Here is a 19,497-nt window from a genome sequence, read left to right on the forward strand (position 1 = left end):
GTGCGGGTGAAGACGTGGGAACATAGACATACAGTACAACGATGGCCTATGTTGCACAACACTCTGCTGACAATGTCAATGCAGCTATAACCACGCTCAAGCCTATAACACCCGAATTATTTGTGATTGGTTTCCCATCCAAGGGGCCGTCCATAAATGACATCACGCACCTAGGGGGGGATGGTCAGACATTTGTTACGATGTGTGACGAGGGGGGGGGGGTGAGAAATGTGACGCCACATCAAAATGCGCGACTTTAAATGCATATAGACAATACGTTCTACTTAATTAAATAGACTTTTTAATACATGTTTTCTCCTACAACATCAAAGTGCAGCGGCACATTAAATACGCACTACAATGACAATAGTTTAAAGCGATTTGAAGCTGGTTTTATTTTTTTTGGGGGGGGGGGGGGCAGAGCTTTGTGACGTCATATTTGAGGGGGGGTCTGACTTTTTGTAACGCCGTGTGACAAGGGGGGGGGGGGTCGAAAATCGTCAAAAATTGCGTGACGTCATTTATGGACGGCCCTAAGCACACAACTGCTTAGCTTCTGCCTAACTCGACACACGCTTGCATGTGGCCAGATGTGCCCTACCTCGTCAGATCTGGAAAGCTAAGCAGGTTTGAGCCCGGATATTGCTTTGATGTGACCGCAATGCACCAACATAGGTGTTATAGGCTATGGGAGCAGTAGAGGGCGGTGCAGCAAAGTCAATTGTGTTGATCTGCACTCACCACCACCATCCCACCCACCTTCCCCAACACCCATGGAGCATCGTGGTGAAGTATGGTCCATACTCTTAGGTTTTTTCGGTAAAGTCAAGTAGGTAAAAAAAATTATAATAAAAAATAATAATAAATGAAAATAACTCATTTAAATAACATTTAATTGAGGTATTTTAATTTATTATTTTCATTTATTTATTTTTATTATTTACCTACTAATAAATGAAAATAACTTATTTAAACAACATTTAATTGAGTTAGTTTCATTTATTATTATTTTATTTTATTATTATTATTTTTTACCTACGTAACTTTACCGAAAAAACCCAAGAGTATGAATCCTTGCAGTCACGAAAGCTTCAAATCTAGAATTAAAGTATGGGCCAATTAACTATAACTGCTGGCATGGCGTGAGTGTGGAACCCCTCATCCAGCAGTGGATTGAAACACAAATAACAGTGGCCATGCATGTACCGCACTGTTTTCCCAGCATTTTAAACAAAATTAGGGTGCGTCTTAAAATCCGGTAGGCGTGTGCGTGCTGCGTCTTATAATCCGATATGTATGTGTGGAGTTTGTCTTATAATCTGGCATGTGTATGTGTGTGATCCGTCTTATAATCCGGTATGTGTGTGTGTGGTTCGTCTTATAATCTGACATGTGTGGAGTGCATCTTATAATCCGGTAGGGGTGTGCTGCGTCTTATAATCCGGTGGATGTTCGTGTGTGGGTGTGAAACCAGATTGCGCTAAGAAGAATAAGTATAACCCGTAAAAACAAAGTTTTTCACTATAAATCCTTTATATGCGTGGCGGCTAGAGTCCTCTCGTCCTCTGGCTTGAGATGGCTGCCACCTATGGGTCAGATGATTGTCTGCCAGTATTAAGCAATTGGTAATTAAATATTTAATTAGTTTTCCCTAAACAGTGTAAAATTTTGGAAAAAAATTTTCACGGACATTAATTGTCTCGCACAACGAGTCTGTGTGCAAAATGTCAGCTCGATTGGATCACGGGAAGTGGGTTAAAAAACGACCGAAAGATTTGCACGGTCCTAAGCAAGCAAGCACGCGAACTTAATATAAAGGATTAAAAAAAAGGGGCCATTGGCCGAAACGTCTCCTATTACATACAGGATATGTATATATATTTTAAAGGCACACACAGTGTGTGTTTGCTATGGACGGAATGTTGTTGTGTTGTTGTTTCGTGTTGACATTGTTTAAAAAACGGGGGGTGGGGCTTGAAATAATGGGCGGGGCATGTTCCAATCAGGCCCCGCCCTTAACCCCGACCCTCCCACCCCAGGCTCCGCCCCCTCAATCAGGCCCCGCCGATAACTCCGCCCACTCCCGCCCTAAGCCCCGCCCCCTCTCGCCCTAAGCCCCGCCCCCTCCCACCCCAGGCTCCGCCCCCTCTCACCCCAGGCTCCGCCCCTCAATCAGGCCCCGCCCATAACTCCGCCCACTCCCGCACTCTCCGTCTTTAACCCCGCCCCCTCAATCAGGCCCCGCCCTTAACCCCGCCCACTCCCGCCCTAAGCCCCGCCCCTATCGCCCGAAGCCCCGCCCCCTCCCACCCCAGGCTCCGCCCCCTCGCCACGCTGCGATTTCGCCTCTTCGCATTGCCGTTGTTGGGACGCGGAGGCGAACGAAGGGGGAAAGATCGAGGTCGGTGTCTGTGTGTGTGTGTCTGTGTGTGTGTCGATACATACACATCTACACGCTCTGCACACATATACTTGCTACACACACGCGTACTACACCTGTACACACACACATACACACACGCGTTCACCCAGCAAGCGTACATACACTACAGTACACGCACATACTGCATTGTGCAGGAGGTACGCGTACGTATCGCATGTATTATACACACACACACGCGCGCGTTCTCACAGCAGTGGATTATTTATATGTGTGTGTGTGTAGCACATGCATACTATATACACATACAGTACTATATAGACAAAGACCCCCACGTGCAGCCTAAGTAGACTGTAGGGGCAAGTGCTGTTAGCGAGCACCTATGAAGGCCGGAACGGCACACGAGTGAGCTGGAGGGGTCAATGGGTCGCCAGCTCCACCAGACGCGGTCGCCTTTGTCTTTCCGGTACTGATTTTTGTTTGTTTGATGCTACACCGCCACCAGCGAATGGTTTAAGGCCGAGTCGACCTAGGGGAGGTCCAGGACCCGAGTGAAATCATTATGGTCAACTGAAGTTGGCCGTGAGTGGGAATCAAACTCGGGTTGCGAATCTTGCGTAATCCACTCCACTTACTGTGACACAACAAACATGGGCCTGTCAATATCGCACGGAGGTAGAGAGACACTTGGAACACGTAGACACAACACGTGTGTTAACACACGTGTGTCAACATTAACGCACGTGTGTTAAAACAACGTGTGTTAACACACGTGTGTTAAAACAACGTGTGTTAACACGTGTGTCAACATTAACGCACGTGCGTTAACACGTGTGCTGCTGATTATATGTGTGTCGTCAGCGCATGTGATGGGGATGGTTGTATTGTACACGTGTGTGTTGTGTGCTCTACTTTATTATGTTCGCGTGTGTTCAGCGTGACATCTGTGTGTTTTCTATGTATGCTATGTGTCCCAAGTTGTGTGTTCTATGTGTGTATGCGTATCCTCCTGTCTGTGTGTTGTACAGAATCAGAATATATATTTATACTGGAGGAATCCGATGAGCTATGAAGCTCTTTCACAGACGTCCAGTAAACAAACATAGGAACGTGTGTGTATATATGTCTTGTATATGTGTACTACTGTATATGTACAGTCTTTGCTATTGTATACAACAATGTTTCTATTCTGTGTTTGATGTGTTCTGTTTTTCTCAACCTTTGCGTTGTATTTGTTTCGCATGTGCCCGTGTTTTATTATATAATACGTACGTGTATGTGTATACGCACTAAGTGTGTTATACTTATGTCACATGGGCATCGTGTATTCATGCATTTCCCCCGAGCACAATGTTTTTTTTTGTAAAAACACATTTCTGTTGTGTCCATCAGCTCCACAACACCGGACGCGAATTCACGATTGGCCCGTCCGAAAAGTCACCTGAAAGTATTTGCTTTGAACCACCCACCCTCCTTTGGCAATTAACCGAACGACCTGGCGAAACTTGAGCCCTTTGCCCGTGTGGGTGCTACAAGATAAGAACATTTTTTGTTGTGTTGTGTTGTGTGTGCACCAAGTCGTGTCTTTGAATTGTCACTCTACCACGATTTGAACAGTTCGCGGACAATTTGCAACTTTTAAAAAGTTGCTGGACGTTGCTGTGGTCGGCTTGTGGAGTTTTTGGGGGTCTTCTTTTGGGGGCCTTGCTTCGCAGCGACCGTGATGACGAAAATATGAATTACTAAATTGTAGACGGTGCTAGGTTTTTTATTTAGTGTGTGTGTGAAAATAGCCCGTGTACAGGGCCCTACAAAATGGGGTTTTCCATACACAACTACTGCCCCAGAAAAATACTTGCAGTGCCTAGCGGGTGTTGAGTTGTTAACTCGCTGTACTCCTAACCTGGCCGCGTAGGTTCATCTCCCAACCACGGCTAACGTCGGTGGCGAATGTGATCCGAGCCCGGATCGTAGGGTCCGCCACCACCACCACCAACCCCGTATTTCTCTGATAATGTCTGCACTGTCCTTGAAGTTGAGTTAAGGACAATGCATACATTATCAGAGTTATGTTTTTTGTTTGCATTATGACTGCAGGTATTGTGATCTATGCAAACATGACTCCTCGTAAAAAATGTGTCAGTTTTGTTGCCAGATAAAAGGGTAAAAAAACAATTATCACTTTAAGATGTTTTCTTGTTCATGTTTTTGTTTTGTTTGTTTGTTGCGGTTGCACCCGATTCAAGAGCCGAATGGCTCACAGGGCTACACCTAATAAATGAACTTGAAATAATTGAACTTACACTGTGCGCAGCACGATGGGTTATGTCACCGACACTGGCCGTGTTTACCGAGTATCGAACTTTGACCCACAGGGTTTTCAGGTGGTGGCCGCCTACCCTCTCTGTGTTGGGATGACGCCTTGTCGGTTTCGGAGATTGGGGAGTGCGAAACAATTGCTTCAGAGAGGCAGGGACGACGACTTCAGTGGGAGAGAGAGAGAAACCAGGGTGACTTGGGTGTGAGTCAGCTTTGTGATACATAACTCTGCCCTGAATAAGTTGGAGGTCTACAGTATTTATCGACCATGGCATGAGGAATGTCGTGATCTACACACTAACATAGATTGAATAGATGTACATAGCATTCGTAGACTTACACAGAGATCCATAGAGTAGTAAATGACCCATCCTGAAACAAACTTAGGATCTTTAGATTAACATAGAGATCTATAAACTGGCATTGGAATCATAGCATCCATAGATTAAATATATTACGTAATAACCATTTGGCTTACAAAGCACCGATAGACAAACTTTTTTTTTTCTTCGTGACTTTACCAAAAGACCCAAAGAGTATAAACTTAGGACCCTTAGACTCGCATATAACCTATTCACTAACATAGACTCGAATATAGGCCATTGACGAACAGACTGATATTGAACCCATTAACTGACAATGGGACCCATTAACTGACATAGGGCCAATAGACTTACATAGAAACCCATACACTTACTTAGAAACCATTGAATAATATATTACCCATATACTTACATAAGAGCCATAGACTCGCATATAACCCACAGTCTAACATGTGACATATTGCCCTACTTAAGACTCAGACTCTCATAGGGCCCTGGAAAAATTACAAAGGACCCAAAGTGCGCACATAAGACTCGTACATGTACTGAGGCCCCATAGACTCACATGGGACCCATAAAACTCACATAGAACCCATAGACTCACATATGACTCATAGACTAACACAGCACCTGGCAGGGGTGAAGGAGACCGTGGGGACGACAGTGTGGCTTTATTGCTGCTGCAGCAGAGTGACTGACAGACTGACGGATTGAAAAAGTAATTTGTTCAGAACTGCTTTTTGTGTTGAGTTTGTTCTTCTCCTGCACCTCCGATTAGCACGGTTGGCTTCGTACGGTGCGAAAGAAGTTCAACATACATAGAGGAGAGGGCACGGGCGCACTTGAAAGGTTGTGACACGATGGGTTGGTGTTGGAGGGGAGACACTGCAACACTGTGCAGGGGCATGCTGCCACACCTGTATAGAAATGAACAATTTGTCAACGTTTATTTTTTAGTCTCTCAAGTTATGTACGTGTATAGGGTCGGAAGGTCAACATTGCAACGTAGGCTCACGTGCACCTAAAGTTGCACAACTTGGCTTACAGCGCTGCGTTTAAATTGGCCGAGTTTGTGCGGCGGGCGGTAATGCACACTTTTACTTTTAAATACACTCTGAAAAGCCGCCGAATTGGGAGTAGGGTAACAAAACAACAGTTCACGTTCCAATAAGGAATTTGGGTTTTTGCCGTCGAGTGCCAAGGGTTGGAGAAAATCTGGGTGCGGTAATTGGAAGAGTTCACACTTTCCATTTTTATTCTGACAAAGCAAAGTGTGCACGCTTCATTTCGCCGCTGTGGCCACACCTGGGGTTTTATTTTTTTGGGGGGAAAAACTCCCCTAAGCCCGAACAGGATCACTTGAGCTCCACTCACCTGGAGGTTGGGGTGGGGGGAGGTGTCGGTTTTTCTCCTCTGTCTGAGAGGTGCAAAGGTCATTTGAACGCTTCATTGTGCTGTGGGTTCAAGCTTCTTGGGCATGCTCAATGGATTTTATTTTTTTCCAGAAACAAAAACGATAGTGCTGTAATTCATCTTCCCCGTCGCTATGCCACACACACACACGCACCCACACCCGGTAAACACTCAACCTGTGTTTATGCACTGCATAAGACAGTTGTAAAGCTTGTGTTGTACGAGGGAACTACTGCAGCTGTGGCTAGTTTTATTATTTTGGATTAATATGTCAACGGGGGTGAGAGGTGGTGCAATGGTTAGCACACTGCGCGACAAGCCCAACGGCCCAAGTTGAATGTTCAGCCATGGCTAACATCGGTGGCGAGTGATATTCCAAATTGGTCCTGGGCTGTCCCTTTTGCAATCCGCAGTGACCAGCATAGTGAAGTAAGGTCAAACTACCCCCCATGACTGACCCTTTTCAGTGAATTAACAAAGCGTAAGAATACCTTGTAATCGGTGAATCGTCACATGTCTAGCCAATAGGTAGAATTTAATTGTGTTGGCAGATATCACACATCTCAGATCTCCTGCACAAAAGAGGCCTTTTGTGTCTCTGCGAGTTTCTCGCTGTTGAGATAATTTCTCATGGCAAAAATAGAGGCTCCGGAACTGAACTGACTAACCGGCACTAATACACGATTTTGGAACGATCCGAGCTTTGCAAAAGGTTAGCTGACAACACACCGCCCAGCGAGATAAGCGCTATAATTATGCACCTGTTTTACACATGCGCCGCCGAGCGGATTTATTAAAATAAAAAGTTTTCAACGTTATTATTAGGCGGTGCCAAAAACTTTAACAAGTGAATCTAGGAAATGTCCCCCCGCTGTGCCAGGCATCCATGCTGGCGAGTTCATTAAATAAGTAAGCCTTATCGCTCGCTGGCAGTGACCCAGTGTTGTAGTCCGTGGTGTGGTGCTCTAGATCCGGTTTCTCAAACGCCAGTTCTTGCGGCAAAATCGCGGGTACGTCTTTCCACATTCGCCAATCTGTTTGAAAAATTTCAAATTAAGTCGCTGCATCCTGCACGCACTTTGATGCTTGCTGAACAGTGAGGGTCCGTGATTTTGACCCTGTTCATTTCTTTTTTTATGAATTACCGGGGCATCCAGTGGCTGCATGTTTGCGTGGGTGACGCGATCCTGGTGCATACAACATATAACGAATTGAAAGAAAAAAACATTGGTAAATACGCATGTGATTTGTTGCATGTATATTATGAGCCTAATAATCAGTATCGATTTATCAGTCCATGCATCATGGCCACCCCAAAAGTAAACGACTCGCAGAATTGACATAAAGATCTCCAATTCACATCACCATCATTATGCGAGTGCGGAATGTAACGAATCCCATTTAGTCTTGAACAGAGAAAAATTGGTAAAACGTGGAAAGACATGCCTTGGCGTGTAAAGAGGACTGGAATTTTTCAGGAAAACCCACTCTATAGATTATGCCGCTCAGCCTGCGGGGAGGAACACTGTGGCGGTGATATGTCGTGTATAACGTGTCATGGATATGTCATGTATAACGTGCGTTTCAATGCATGCCATTCGTGTGTGTGTGTTTTGTTTTTTTCCCCCTGCAGTCTTGCTGTGCAGGTCTTTGGATGATGCCCCGGAGGGCTCGGAAAACGTGAGAAGCTTGTTTTTTTTTGCGGATGATAAATGAACCGCCGCTGATGATCCTTGGGGAGGGGGGGGAAGCATTCGATGTTCGAGCAGACTGATGGACTCTAGCAGCGACGTGCGTTTTCAGAAGTTACGTTTTGGATAGCTCCGGCATGGAAACAAGCTGGCTTACAAGCGGTGAGCTTCTCAATCTGTATTAATATCTGAAGGCGAAGATACGAGCTGAACATATCTGCTTTTGAACGTTGACACTCGCGCACACAAACAATAGGGTTGGAACATGAGCCTGAAAAGCTCGAGAGATGAAGCGCGCTTGAGACTCCTGCCCCCGAGGCTTCGAGGTGCCAGCCGACAACAGGACAGCAAGTAGGACTCGAACCTAATCTTTTTGTTCTCGCTCATCGAATGCCTGGGGTTTCTCCCTGCCCTGTGGCGTCTTCACACATGCAAGACAGAAGAAACGAAAAAAAAGACTTACTCAAACATTCCAAAACCGAACCCCTCCTTAAAAATGAGTCTTGAGACTCAATGAGGCCAGCCTTGGTCAACAAGGAAGATAAATAAATAACAAATAAGACCTGTCACGGACAGCTTTCTGCACACAGTTCACGCTGGGAGATGCAGCCCGCGGCTTGAGTTGAATTCAGAAAACTCCACCACCACCACCACGTACTCCGCACGTACGAACATGGAACGGACAGCGTTGTGGCTGATGCTGCTGCTGCTGGCGCTGGTCTCGTGCCGGCCGGACGCGGTCTCCTCGCACGTCCACGGCGCGTTCGTGTGCGAGCCCATCGGCCTGCGCCTCTGCCTGGAGCTGCCCTACAACATGACCTTCATGCCGAACCTCCTGGGACACTACGACCAGCAGACCGCCGCCGTCGCCATGGAGGTAATCGCGCCCGCGTGTACGGGCAGAGGCAGGCGCTTGAGATCTCGGCACACACTCGTGGCTCTGGGTACAGAGCGCAACGCTGCGTGTGGAGGGTGGCCAGCAAGTCGAGCATGGGCATGCGCCGTCATTTTTGTCAATGTACCGCTGGGTGAGGCTCCCCCACCCCCCCACAACACCTGTGTCGGTCGTGAGGGTTATTTAAACCATACTTTACCACGCTGGTCACTGCGGGTTAAGTGAAGGCGGCAGGAAGCATCGGAGATGTTTTAGTTTGTTGTCATTTCCCCGCACTTACGATTATCACGATTGGCTACGTACGGTGCGAAAGAAGTTCTGCATACATATATGTAGTCGCGTAGAAATCTAGGGCAAGACATTTATTTTTCTGCACTGTCCTCTGCTACATCATGGGACTTCCCTTTCTGGCAATAAAACAGGTGTTAAGATGTTAAAACACCTAACTGAAACCTTTTGCAAGGAATCTTGTCTGCATTAACCACATATACCTGTGGTGAACATGCAAATAAAAAGACATGCGCTGGTAGTATATGCATTGTCTTTGAAACAGAAAGGGTAAAACCCATTCTTATACTGTCCTCTGCTGCTTGCCACGTGACCTTAAGGCCCTATTGGCATCCCATGGTCGTCCATGCAAGCGCCATCCAGACTCATCGCTGCTTGGCTTCTGAGGTCTGGTGAGTTTGGGTACGTTTTTGGTTATTTGATGGTAGGCATCGATATGCACTCTGCTCGGAATTCTCACTTATACTTATTTTCCATCTGACATGATCGCAAGTGAATAATGCTGCAATGTATTTGACAACCGATAGACCTGAAAGATTCAGTCGCCGGATTGAATCGGACCTTATAATTAAAATGTGTTGTTGTACTTGTTTGAAGCGTTCATTAGATAGATGACCTTTATGGCCGACCTTTGTGGTGAAGTATGGTAAATCTAACCCCACGATTGACGTGCCCTGGCGAGGCCTTCTTACAGCAGTGAATTGTAGCCATTTCACAGAGTTGGTCTTTCCATGTCAATTACCCAGTATCTTAAAAACAAATTATCAAAAAAAAATTTACATTGTTGCTGGCTGATTTCTAGTAGCACATTCACACCTGAATCGCATGGAATGGATGCTAGCTGTGATGGGGACACAAGCCTTTTGACTTAAGTCGCTGCTGCAGAGGATATCTTGGATCGCCAAACTTGCTCGTGCCTTCGTATGGCAAGCGCCTGCGAGCGGGGAGGAGCATCAATCGCTGGTGTGACCATGGTTGAGAAAATATCTTACCTCTCTTACCCGTGCTCCTCTGTCAGAAATATCCTCGTGCGTTAAGAATTGTGTCGCTTGATCGGCATGTCTCGCTGTGGCTCAATAAGGGCAGAGGACTCCCTAAAGTGAGATTTTTTTTTTGACGAGCTCTGTTTTGGCTGCCGGTCTGACCAGTGGTGCTGCCGGGAGTGGCTTCGAAAGGGGGGGGGGAATGTGCAGTTAAGCCTCGTTCCTTTAATTGCTCTGGTTAATGGAGACTTTTCCTGGCTCAAAAAGGGTCCAGTGCTTGAGCCTTGGGAAAGAACACCAAGGCAAGCAGAACACTGCAAGGGATGCTCCATTTGCTATCCGAGCCACTCGCTTTGTTATCGTGGGTTTCTATAAATAGACTGCAAAGGTGTCACGTTGTGCCGGCTGGCGTGTGCAGTGTGTTGCCATATCAGGTGGCTTCAAGTGGATTTTATTGTTGCGCTGGGCTCGTTCAAATACAGTGGAACTCCTTTTGTCCGTTTACCTATTATCCGGATATTACTATTACCCGCACCCCCCAAGTGACCCTTGCAAAATCCTATTGTTTGCGAAAATGCTTTTGCCTGTTGTCAATGCTGATAAGAGTTAGTGACCCAGTCCATTCTCTTATACGAGCACTTGCTTGCACGAATAGTTTTCCACAAGCCCCACATTTATCCGGTTGTCTGCACGTATCCACGGCTATGAAGTGTCACCCGGAAGCAGTGGCTAAATTTTGTACATTATCTCCGAGCCTTTTGTTCAGATGAACAGAATTATTTGCACTGATAAGCAGAGATTACAGAATCTCTCCATATTGCCTCTCTTTACCCCTCCCCTCCACATCAAATCGCATGATAGAGATTTCTCTGTCCGTACATGCCTCTAGCATCCAACCGAACGGTAACCCTTGGTTGAGACCCTGAGCTGCCTACTGTCGTGCGCCGGCAAGGATTGCCACTCTTGATTTACAATCAACCGAGTTGTATGTATAACGGGAAGAAGATCTATCTCGCGTTTACTGCGAAGAGGAGAGAACTGCCTGTGAAATACGTGGTCGCGAGTGCACTGTGTTGTCAACCAATTTGCCAAAAAATGCCCACTCGACGTTCCGAGGAGACTTGCAGATTTCCCGAGGAAGCTACCTTGACGAGAGGACGATCGTGGGGGGGTTAAAAAAATCAGGACAGGTGGCAAAATCTAGCTCCAACCCTTTTGCCCTCGCCATGTGGGTCAGTCGACCTCGTGTTGACACTCACAAACGATGGCTTTGGGGCTTAGCCAGGGCTTGGCTTCGGAAGTGTCGCGGGGGTTGGGGGGGCCTCGGCCCAAATAAATTCCGGTAAAAAAAACGCCGTGGGGTCGGCGGGGTTAACAGCAGGCACTTCACCTGTCGCAGAGTCGCTCCAGTCAGCCCCCCAGATCCTGTGTTTTGTCTCCTTTCCCGGATAATGTTCCAGGGTCGCCTTTCATTGCCGTGGGTTTTTTTTATTATAAGGCCTGATTGTTGTGTGAAATTGTAGATTTGAAGTTTTCGTGACCGCAAGGGTCCATACTTTTTGGTTTTTTCGGTAAAGTCACGTAGGTAAAATAGAAAATGTATTTAATCACGACGTTTCGGAAGCAACAAAGCAACCGTCATCGGGTGTTGACTGCTCCAGCGAAATTACTGAGGCGTGCTGTCAAATGAGACCCGCGTAGTTAGTGGCTGTGTGCAACTACCTGAGTAATGCGAGTTCAAATCCTGATCGGGGTTGACTCGCCGCATATTCCATCCAGGGTCGATAAATGAATAACACTTTGGAGTAAAGTCAACACAGTTTGTCCTGTACGGCACTGTATGCGTGGGTATGTTTTTTTTTAAACTGGGTGTTAATTGCTTGTATCTTGAGCTGAACAGCCCCGGATAAGTTTGATGTATTGTGGGAAAGGCTCCGTTCGTGTCTGGGCTCGTGTCTGGGCGTGTTCACCACGATCTTGACTCGAGCATTGCAGCCCGTTTTTTTTATTTCCCCTTTGCTGCTTAGAGCCCTTAATGCACCACGGCCCTGGCAACTTCAGAAGGATGCAACGCGTCCCAGGGCTCTTAGGTTTGCCGTTCAGTGCCCACAACGAGCCAGTGAGAGCTTCTGAAATGCCCCGCGTGTTTCAGTATTCTTTCAAGTGGTGTTATCTTTCTTTTTATTCCTTGATCTTTCTAGTCAAACTTTACATTTTCAATAAACCTAACTGGGATCGAGGTCTGCCTCTGTATCGGTGTTTGATAGTTTTAGTTTTAACAGAGCTGTGAAGATTGGTTCGTGATGTCGATTAATCGGCTACTTTTCGTGGCCGATCACTCTCGGGGCATCATTATAAACGACGCCCGCCCCCCACATCCCGTTTCTTGAAGGCGAGAAACCCCCCTGCAAGCCACGCCCCCCATAATGGTGTTGATTGTCGATTTAAAGCTTTCGTGACTGCAGGGATTCATCTTCTTGGTTCTTTCGGTAAAGTCACGTAGAATGGAAATAATAAAATAATAAAAATAAAACATTATAAAATAATTCTCACGACGTTTTGGCCACAACGCAAGCAGCCGTCCTCAGGTGGAGAACAGGTCTGTCGGGAAGACAGTCTGAATTCAGACTTATTTAATAATGTTTTATTTTTATTATTTTATTATTTCAATTCTACGTGACTTTACCGAAAGAACCAAGAAGGTGTTGATTGTGTCACCGAGCCCCGCCCCTCACCTCCCGTACAGCAACACAGATCAGTTTACCGATTAATTGAGCCAATAATCGGTATACTGATCGGCTACTTAAATAATTGGATAGCGCAACTCAGGGTTTTTTTTCTCTTAGTATAACACAGAGATGTGTCTTGGTTTCTGGCGGTTACTACCTATGACGGAATAATTTCAGATTAAAACATTTTGGTTTTTGGGATTTTTAAGGATAATTTCCAGTTCGTTTACATCATGTAATAGTGTAATGTATCTCCATGCTACCAAAAATTGCGTCGCCAAATGCCACAAGACGCACACCACGTTTGGTGGTAAAAGTGACATAATATAAGTGACATAATTACCAGTGAGTTCATACTTTCCTACTGTTTTGGAACCAAATCAAAACTTTAATCTCCCGAAATTTTTCGCATCTTGGCCTGATTTCTGGACTCTTTGGAGTATTCCGGATATCGGGAATGCAACCAAACCGTCCATTGCATTGCAGGTTCGAGTGCGCGTGATTGAGTGCGAGCATGTGGAGTGGAGAGCGGTGGCGCAGTGATCAGCGCGCTGCGCTACGAACCCGGCGACCCGGGTTCGATTCCCGCTCACGGCCAACACCAGTGACAATTATTTAAACTGATCCTGGGCCTCCCCTAGGTTGGCACAGCCTCAAATGAGTACCTGGTGCGATGTGTAAACATCGCCACTGGTGAGTCAAAGGCAGCCGGCACCCCCTCGTGTGCCGTGCCGGCCTTCATAGGTGCGACTCGCGAACAGCACTTGCCCCACCAGTCTGTCAAGGCTATACGGGGGGGGTGGGGATCTTTGTCTTTGTTTTTCCACGTGTGTGTAAGTGCGTGCACATGTGTGTACGAGTTCTTGAACGTGTGTGTGGGTGCGTGCTCGTATGTGTGTGTGTTGAGTTCAGGGTGGAGGCAAAGGGGCCCTAGACTGCGTCCTTTTGTCCTGCTCTAGGGCAGTGAAACCGGCGGAGCGTGCTGTGTCCGTGCTTGAAAGAGTCTGTTCATAAGCTTAATGAATTCCACGCTTGAAATGCAGATGACAAAATAATAGATTATTTGAAAAAACATTTCAAGTCAATTCAGAAATGTGCTCCCCCATTGCGAGGTTGGCCATAATTCATCGTAGTTTGGTTTTGTATTAATGTACGATGTGCCTGGGCTAGTCGGGTGTAGGGGTCAAAGGTTAGCCTTCTCCAAACCACCCACGCACGGTGGACTTATCAGCACATTTATTAACTACCGTGGGCTTAAGATACACACTAAAACCTTTTTATACATCCTTTACATTCACGTACTTTTATTAACGGCTTGATTAGCCGTAAAACGTTTCTTTACAGGACTATATTTGTATAAATATTCAACAAAGAGGCACATGGCTGCTGTTTCAGAATCGTTTTGAGCTGCTTTGTTACACGTCGGACCTTTTCCGCAATTGATTTAACTTTTCCGTACGCGACACTTGTGCAAAAAGAGAAAACAACGAAACAAACATACGCCGCTGTGTGTTTATTAAACAGCATTTACTCGGGGTTTACCGATACATTGATTCATCGGTTCGTACCCTTTGTTGGGCTGATGCGTGCGATAGAATTGCATGCAATATACACGCATATGCAATCGGCGCTTTGGAATATGTGTGTACGTTGTATGTAATGGGTTCGTTCACAAGACAGAGACAGCATTCTAGACGCGTTACTATTCACTAACGTGCTTAAAAAAGGAATCGTTTCTTGCATTGAATTTCAACCCTGAATTGGGATGATTCATCGTCCCACCTCTTCATCATCCCACCTCTTAAGACATGAATTACTGCTGGCCATCCCCGGACTCGTGTAGAATCCTAATTGTTGCAAGCAGCCCTGGCGTTGTGCCACGATCTCAGCAGGCGTTGACACGGTAGGTTTTCACGACCTTGAGTTTATTTACTTTGTATAGAAACGTGCTGTTTGTGTTAAGAGTACACAGTGGGATGCAGCTATGGCGCACAGTGTTTTGAATTCTGGCAACCTGAGTGTGATCACCGGCATCTTGACCTATCCAGGATCTCCCCCTTCACCTAACCGCACTGACCAGCGTGGTGAAGTACGGTCAAACGACCTCCCTCCCCCCCGCCCGCCCCGCCACTATTGACGATATAGGGATGCCTTGGAGCAGAAGTGGATTGAAACTAAATCAAGACGTGAGCACCCGGCGATCTTCGTTTTACGTGGGATCGCACTTCGCACGTCTATGTCTTAGGTGAGCGTTCGCGTCGGCCCGGGGTCATTGTGGCCGCTACGACGTCGGCGATGCCGCAATTTTCACGAGGCCCCCGATGTAGCCGTCGAGCGCGCCCCGCCAGCGTGAGCGAGCGAGGAGCGACGATCGGGCCCGACCTCGCGCGTTCATCCGCGATGGAAGGCCCTGTCAGCGGCGAGATGGATGAGACTCGCCATGGCGGGGCGGGGAGAGAAGGATGGTGGTGGGCGGTTAACGCAGGGGGAGGGGGGAGGACACGGGGAAAGAGAGAGAGAGGGGGGGCAGCCTCGGTTTTTCTTTCCCCCCCCCCCACGAGCCGTTCGGCTAATGGTTGCCGGGGTGAACGGGGCAGGAATCCAGGGACGCTGCGCGGCGGTTCAGCTGCCATTGTCCCCGTAATGAATGGGGATGCGGGAGCGAGAGTGAGAAGGGCATGAGAGAAGGCGGGGAGGAGAGCCGCCGGGCCCGCTTCGGCTCTTCCCCCCTCTGCTCGTTGTCCGCCGCGCGCCTTTATTCCTTGGTCCATTCACCCGTTGGTCGATCGAGTCCCGTTTAGCGGAGCTGCAGCGAGCGCAGGGCGCGGGGGGTGATGTGAAAGAGACGGCGAGTGAATGGTGACGATTTTTTTTCTCTCTCTAAGGGCGCCCCCGACGGACGCAAAGCGAGCTCGGACGTACGAGATAATGAAATGCGCGGCGGTTAAATAACACCGGGGAGGAGAAGGGGGGTAGGTGGGGGAGGAAAAATGATCGAATGTCGAAAATACATGTGCGTGATGAAATCCATCCGCCACGTCGGAATGAATGGAATGGATGTTCGTGTGTAATTCACGCTTATTGACTCCTACACAAACGTGCCGCAGCATATGTTAAAATACAGTCCCACGATCGAATTAATAAAAAAGCACGCCTATTGTTTGGCCGCGGTTGCAGTCCATCGTGTTCGATCGTCGTGCGGCTTGTCAACACTTGTGTACGGCGAGCCGCTCTCCGTCGACTTTTTGCCGCTGCGTGACAGATTTTGGCAGATTAAGTGGCACTATTCGCTGGTCTTGGGTTCACAAATTATGATTCAGACGCGGCTGCCCGTAGGTAATGCTGTAAAGCACTGCTTAATGCCCCCCTAAGGTGGCAAAGTAGGCGGCCAAAACGACCACCATGCAAGCCAAACAAAGCGACGCGTTCTGGATAATAATAAAAAAATTCTATGCGTATATGTAGAATTTAATCTGTATATGTAGAATTTAATCTGTGTTATTGGCACATTCATTTAATGAGTTAAAGTGTATGTTCGGAATGTCACTCCGAGAAAGAGACGAGCCCGCAGAAGGGGATTTCACAGAACTACTTGTGAATGCCGTACACGTGACCTCTCGTCTGCAACGAGGTCTGCTGCACTTTCCCATGCACCCTGCAGAGATATTCGTCGCATGGCCGTGATAAAGCCACATTGAGACCACGATGAAACGGTCACCTCACTGCACTTGAGAATGTGGCTTTTAATCGAAAATCGAGCCCACCATCTCGGCTATGCTGGCTTGGCGAAATTGATCTCTGAGCCCTCTCACCTGCTTGTAGTCTCGTACGTACACCTGTTGAACTTCTTTTGCACCGTACTTCGCCGACCGTGCTAATCGGAGGTCTTTGGATGATGCCTCAATTATAATCAATACGCGCATCAAACCGCGTGAGAGAATCCATTGTTTATCATTTGGAGTGAACAAGGCTGCCCTACATCTCACCGTTGCTTTGTGCATTGCTCTGACCGAGACCGGCGCTCTATTTTTTTCTATAAATACCCAACGGCCGTCCGTGGAAGACTCTGTTGCCTCTCTGCCTCTTGAGGCTCCCCGTAACGCCGCCGCTGATTGCCAGCTTTGCTCCTCTCTCCATTGCCTCGGCGGCCCGCTAATCAGGCGGGAGTTTGTTTTGTTAAATTGTCTCCCCTGGTTCCGCACTTGCTGATGGCCGACAGACAGACTGCGCCCCTTCCCCCCCCCGATCGAAATTGCCGCTCGTTTCGGCAACTTCGCAAGGTTGTTGCGGGAGGGGGGGTGGGGGCCTCGGCGGAGAGATTAGAAAAAGCCGCTTGGCAATCAGCGTTTGGTTGAAAATGCGAAAAGATTACCGGAGGCGGCGGTGGCGGCGAAGGCGGCGTTTTGTACGTTTCTAAATGACCCCGCGTTTGTGCCGAATGGCTCAGAAGCCGCTCGAGAGATTGACAACGACAACAACAAAACTCTGGGCCGCTGCCGAAGCTCAACTGCCTTCCATTGCGTGGGTGAAATCGCGCGTGAATTGGAAATGGCCCAGGCGTTTTTTTTTTTGCGCTGTGCTCGGGCGATCGGTCCCCTTTTTGTGGGCGAGAGAGTTGCTGCAGCTTTCAAGGTTGGGCTCAGATGGCATCTCGTCAAAGCGGCCGCTTTCCTCGGCCCAGAGGTGCTTGAGCAGTGCACAGGGCGTGCTCACACGGTTTCTATACTCCCCCCCCCCCCCATCTCCGGCTGTTGGTAAATCGTGAAGTAAAAAAATCTGAATATTTATACTGGAGGAATCCAATAACTATGAAGCTCTTTTTGGTTTACAGGTGTCCAGTTAGGGGCTGGTCAGAAAGTTACAAGAGCAAACAATCCAAAAGCATGATAGGAGTGCAAAGTATAGGAAAGGTAACAAGCTAAGAGCCCATTGCGCTCTTAGCTTGTTTTTGCTGAAGCGTCCTGGCCACAAATGATAGCTCAATGAAGTGGCTTGTCACGTGGAAATTTATAGCAGCCAAATACTTTAAATAAAATACTGGCAAGGTGCCTCAACTGTAACCCTGTGCCCAGCTACCAAGAAGTGTTCTGCAGTGAAACACCTCCTCATGAGTATGCCACCTATCCGATTCTTCCCTTCATCCATGTCCGTGAATAAAATTCGAAAAAAATTGTATTATCAATTATTCGTGTTGCAATTATTGCTGTTATCTGAGCTTTTGCAACTTCCAGGTCACTTTTGCTGAGATAAGAGGAGTGACCTAGCATTGTTGGTAGAGTCATCCTTTTATCCGTGTTCATATTTGCTTTACCAATGCGGATAAAAGGAATATTTGTGCGGATAATAGGGCGATGACCTTGCACCATGGCGTACACGTCAAATTGGATACGCGGAATTCCACTATTATTCTCACCCACCGTTTGGCTTCCAGATTTGAAGCCACTGGCGCTGGGGTGACCTGCTCTGTGTAGGGATGGCCACAACTGTGCATCTACATCTGAGGTCAGGGAGGTTAAAACGCTTGCCAGTGCCGATCCATGAAATCTGGGGTCATGGCCCCGACCGGATTGTTAATTTTACGTAGGTGCTCCACTTTGTGCCATCAATGTGTCCTTTTGCGGATTGACTGTGAGTTTCAAATCAGGTTGTCAGCCTTTGTCATTGCGGATGTTGTGCATAAAAATCCTGACGTTATATTCGAATTAGTGGGAGCAGCGGCGCTGGGAACCCGGCAAACAGAGTTCGATTCCCGACCGCGGTACACATCATTGGCGAGTGATATCAGAACCAGTCCTGGGCTGTGCCACTCCTCCACCAATCTGCACTGATCAGCAATGGTGAAGTATGGTCCCAACAACTCCCAACACCGACATGGCGTCGACGAGCCCTTCAACCAGCGGGGGATTGACAAAATGGATTATCCTCTAGTAATAGGTTTTTACCCTTTCAACTGGTACAAAAACTGACACCTTTATACAAGGGATCATGTTTGCATTAACCACAACACAAGCAGTCAAAATGCAAACAAAAAGAAACAACTCTGATGATATTACTATATTTTGCCACTGGTAAAGGAGGTCTCATAGTGTAAATGCTTACCCCGAGCTCTCAATACTCTGATAGTGCGCTGTCTTTGAGTTGTACGCCTTTTGGCGTCATCTGGTCCAACACCAATGGAGACTAGGCTCTGAGAAAAGCTGTCTCGGGTGTGGACCAATCAACTTCAAGGACAGTGTATATCATTATCATCATCAGAGTTGTTTCTTTTTGTTTGCATTTTGACTGCTTGTGTTGTGGTTATTGCAAACATGATCTCTTGTATAAAGGTGTCAGTTTTTGTACCAGTTGAAGGGGTAAAAACCTATTACTATATTTTGCCACTGGTAAAGGAGGTCTCATAGTGGATTATCCTCGATTACATTTTTATCTCAAGATCCAGACCATGGAGTGATTTATGAGCAATTGCTGTCATTAAT

General features: G+C 47.2%; 1 protein-coding gene across 3 annotated transcripts in view; it reads left to right on the forward strand.

The window, feature by feature from the left end:
- The first annotated feature begins 2,324 nt into the window (after positions 1 to 2,324).
- The window catches only part of FZD3 (frizzled class receptor 3), a 42,851-nt gene continuing 25,678 nt past the window's right edge, over positions 2,325 to 19,497 (forward strand). For 2 of the 3 annotated variants that reach the window (XM_061562394.1, XM_061562396.1), the window contains exons 1-2: positions 2,325 to 2,401; positions 8,069 to 9,003. In XM_061562394.1, coding sequence (XP_061418378.1) covers positions 8,800 to 9,003 — 204 coding nt within the window. In that variant the 5' untranslated portion in view covers positions 2,325 to 2,401; positions 8,069 to 8,799. The remainder of the gene's footprint in view (positions 2,402 to 8,068; positions 9,004 to 19,497) is intronic. The other variant, XM_061562395.1, reaches the window with a different exon arrangement.

Source organism: Lethenteron reissneri, chromosome 29 (genome assembly GCF_015708825.2).
Source record: "Lethenteron reissneri isolate LAM-NWPU_2019-01 chromosome 29, ASM1570882v1, whole genome shotgun sequence".
NCBI lineage: Eukaryota > Metazoa > Chordata > Hyperoartia > Petromyzontiformes > Petromyzontidae > Lethenteron > Lethenteron reissneri.